This window comes from Bactrocera latifrons, unplaced genomic scaffold (assembly GCF_001853355.1).
Source record: "Bactrocera latifrons isolate USDA-ARS-PBARC rearing strain unplaced genomic scaffold, ASM185335v1 scaffold_305, whole genome shotgun sequence".
NCBI lineage: Eukaryota > Metazoa > Arthropoda > Insecta > Diptera > Tephritidae > Bactrocera > Bactrocera latifrons.
In genome coordinates, this window is record NW_017536686.1 from 149957 (window position 1) to 154184 (window position 4228).

The following is a 4228-nucleotide window of genomic DNA, read 5'->3' on the forward strand; positions in this document are numbered from 1 at the left end:
CCGAACAGGGCACATTAAGTCGTTCAGTATTTGAGATAACGATCTGAAATTTTGCAGACATTCTTATCGTCTCACGCTGCTGTTCAAGTGTCGACATCTCTGATATCGGATCACTATAGCATATAGCTACCATACAAACTGTCCGTTMATAATCAAGCCCTTGCAGGAAAAACTTGCTTATTTGSCAAGATATCTTGACGAAATTTTATRCCAACTATTGTCTAATACAATGCTATTATATCCAAATATATTGTTCAAATCGAACCACTATAGTATATGGCTACAATACAAACAGACCGTTCAAAATTATGTTAAAAATCCTTTTATATTTTACCATGCTTTAAAAAATGCACTTGTGAAGGGTATTATAGCTACGTTGTAGTCGAAATTTTTTCTACAATATTCATATCCAAATCTGGCAATTTCCCACTCCTTCGCGCTGCGTCAATTTCATAATTGTCAGCAGTCATTTAATATACTCGCAGCTACGCACTTCTTTCGCTGTGGATTTTTGACTGTATATATGCACTTCTTTCGCTGTGGATTTTTGACTGTATATATACATAAATATATCCTTTAAGTACGTTTTACATACATATAGTCGTATAAATGTTTAAAGGATAACGAATTTCTCAGCGCGTGTTGCAATCATTTATGTTTTCCTCATTTCCTTTTACATTTATATCCGCCATGGCAACGCTTGCTTTTTGCTTGCTCCGCGGTTAATTATAAGCAATTCATCGCTATATTTATTTTGAATTATGTGKTGAAGATATCACTTTACATTACTTTAAGCATTCCATTGCCATACACTCGCCAAARACTTTAAGTATTTCCCATACACATACTAACATACATTCAAATTTGTCTAACAGCTCTGCTAATTCACTTTCCTTTCCCATACAACTTGAAATCTTACAAGAAACCTGAATTGCCTTGATACTTTATTTTCTCCTAAACATACATACATACATATTTATATCCTTACAAATATTCTTCCACAAGTATATCCTTACATATATCCTTGAGAGCATGAAACCGGTTGGCTGCTCGCAGTGCATCTGCTGTAAATCCTTCTGTAATGTAAATTTACATAAATATAAGTTTTAATTGTCTTCTTTTTTTGGCTGGTGGTAACTATGACGTTACGCGCATTTATGTGGGTATTCGTCATTTGCATGAATTCACTCTGATTATGCATGCAACCGCTTTAATTGTGGAAGCGTAGAATTTTTCGGCCATTTCCACATTTCTTAAGACGATCTGCAGTTGAAAGAGAGAGAGAAATATTTTACTTAGCGGCTACCACCACTGGATTCCTTTTTATACCCCATATACCCCGCTTTTTGAACCTAATCAGCTCTGGTATATTAAACTTCATAATTCTTCTTTATTGAGGTAGACAACGCTTATGCGGTTATAGCCGAGTTTACAACAACATGCCCGTCGCTCCTCGTTTTTGCTGTTTGGCGCCAATGGAAGATTCCAAAGCCAGGCCTTTCTTCATCAGGTATTTCCAATGGAGTGGAAGTCTTCCTTTGGTCCTGAAATCTTTGGTTAGTCACCGTATTGTTTCGTAGAACTTTCAGGCATTATTCTGGTCGACCAGCTTGTCAGAAGAGAACATTAGAGATTTGTTCGTCTTTATATAAGCACATTAGTCCCTCAGATTTTGAGATATCGACCTGGAATTTTGTATACATCCTTTTCTCCTTAAGAAGCAAGCYATGTGTTATTGAAGTACAATAGCAAAAAACTACCTTCAAAATGCAGCTCTTTTGACGAAAATCTTTTTATTTGAGAATACTATCTAAAGCACCGCTACAGCTCCTAACGACTAACTGAGTTAGCTATATAAGCTATAAAGATTTTCACCTGCGAATGGTATTCTAGTTTTGAAGCAGCCGAAGTAAACGTTTTTTCTTATACTCATTGAGATATTGATGTTATCCGGTATTATGAGGTTAAAGCAAATTGAATTTTAGCTTAATTCAGCCTTTCTAGGTCAGGTCCTTCGGTTACGTGGATTATTTTCTTGAAATTGTTTTAGATATCCTTGATTGCCAGATAAATTTGAAATCGGTGCTGATCTGATATTGATTCCTTTACTGAGTAGATGCAAAACAATAATATAATTAATACAATTTGCGTAAAAACATTATCTAGAGAAGAAAACAATGTAGAAGAGCTCGATAAACATTGGGTAAGTGAATAAGGGCCACGCCCGAACGCTTTATCTGGCGGATATAATTGCAAATCTCGCTAAAAGAAAATGGATGACGCAGAGCGCATCCCAGCAGTGAAACTTTTAACATCTACACGGACAGATCAAAAAATGGCTTCTGAAGTGTACGCCTGGATCTACTGCGCGTAGCTAGATCTCAGGTYACCCTTCTACCTATAACCTACGAAAGATAGTCTCGCATTGCATTAGAAGAATGTCCTTAGAAGTAGTAGATATAGTAACTGCCCTAAATTTGCTGCATATACTCGTATACTATGTTCCCGGCCACAAGGGCATTCCGGTTGACTACTGAACCGTTCAGAAAAAACGTAAATCGCTACAGGCGGTGTATAATGAAATTTTCGAAACGGCTGACAGCCGGATTAACGTGAGATGGAGTGCCTTAAAAATATGCAGAAACGCCAAGATTTTGTGTGAGGGAACGACAGGAAAAACCGCATACTTTGTACTCACACAGTCTGGAAAATGCTAGAGACGGTTRTTGACCTAGTCGTGGGTCACAACTTACTGTCATCGCATGTGAGCCCTATGGACACTACTAACGATGTCAAATTGAGAAAGTGAAGAGATACTGGAATACTTTGTACACCTTTGGCCAGTCTTATCTAGAACTCGACTCTAAAAGATATGCTGCTCAAAAGACTGGATGCAGTGCCAGAATTATATAAAAATTCTCTATTGAACTTTGCAAAAAATGTTGACATCAYGCTCAACGGAAAGTTCAACTGGTATTAAACCGAACCCGCATTTGGGTCCTGTAGGTCTATGTATGATATGGCAGCCAGCCTTTGTAATCTAACCTAAGATACTTGCCTTTTGGAAAATACTTGGTAAACTCGATCAAAAATGCGTTTCCATTATTTCAAAACTACAAAACTTTGAATATTCCTTAGTACTAAGGCTGCTGATTAGATCGCTGGATTCAAAGGTACACCATATGCTAGTATATACGCAATTATAAGCAGGGGGTGGTACTAACTATTAATTGCATGTGGTGCTAATTGCTGCTTCAACCCTCACCCCCTGAAATGCATTTGACTTGGAAAACCACCCGAACTGCTTATATGTGAACAATCAAATGTATAAATGTTGGTTTGATCAAACTAATGTCGCAGAGGGTTGAAGTCCGCTAATTTTTATAAAAATACTGCGAGTGTTTTAACTTCATTTTTTCATACGTGCATACACTCACATGTACACACCCATTCTCATCAATTTCGTGCCAATAAAAAACGATTTGATATTATTGCGAAAATCGAATTTGCTTACGGCTGATTGGCCAATCGAAATCACAGTTAATTGGTAACCAATAGAAACAAAGCGCGCTGGCGAACTAGTAACTGTTTTTTTTTTTTTTTTTTTTTTTTTTTGTTTCTTACGTCGCATTTTTTATCATTTATCAAAAAGTAAGTGTGAGTAAAGACAAAAAGTGTTATTGCATTTGATATAGAAATGTTATTCACCTTTGTTTTTGTTGTCATCAGGCGGCGACGTATCGCTTCGCTCAGCGTGCTGTTGTTGTTGTGCCATTTTTTCTTGTGGCTTTCTTCGTCTATTAAGATTATTATTATTATTTGGTTTTGTTGATGCAGCTGCAGTTATGTTGCCTGCTGTATTGGTGGTGTTTGTGTTGCTGTTGTTGTTAGTGGTGCTGGTGTTGTTGTTGTTGATAGTAGTTTGGCTATTAGCGCTGGTTGTTTGTTGCATACTGAGGTACTTTAGTAAGTTTTATGCGTCTGTTTTTGTGTTGAATCCGTGTGGATTTCTCATATTTAACGGCATATATGACTAGATTTGCATCACAGCGAGTTCTTTTTGTTATTTTTTTTTTAATATTAAAGTGTTTTTATTTCTCTTGTTTTCGAAATAAAAATAAATGTTTTTATTTTTGTCGCTGGAATAATTATGAATTAAAAAATGTTATTATAAAAAAGGAAATAAAATTATTTTCAGTTAAAAACTGTTTTAATTGTTTTTTATATT

At 36.1% G+C, this 4228-nt stretch overlaps 1 protein-coding gene across 2 annotated transcripts in view; it reads right to left on the minus strand.

Moving 5' to 3' along the window:
• The window catches only part of LOC108970662 (protein lin-28 homolog), a 14051-nt gene that overhangs the window by 8145 nt on the left and 1678 nt on the right, over positions 1–4228 (minus strand). Inside the window, exon 2 of one of the 2 annotated variants that reach the window (XM_018936177.1) lies at positions 3709–4099. In XM_018936177.1, coding sequence (XP_018791722.1) covers positions 3709–3952 — 244 coding nt within the window. In that variant the 5' untranslated portion in view covers positions 3953–4099. Of the gene's footprint in view, positions 1–3708; positions 4140–4228 lie in introns of both variants that reach the window. The other variant, XM_018936175.1, reaches the window with a different exon arrangement.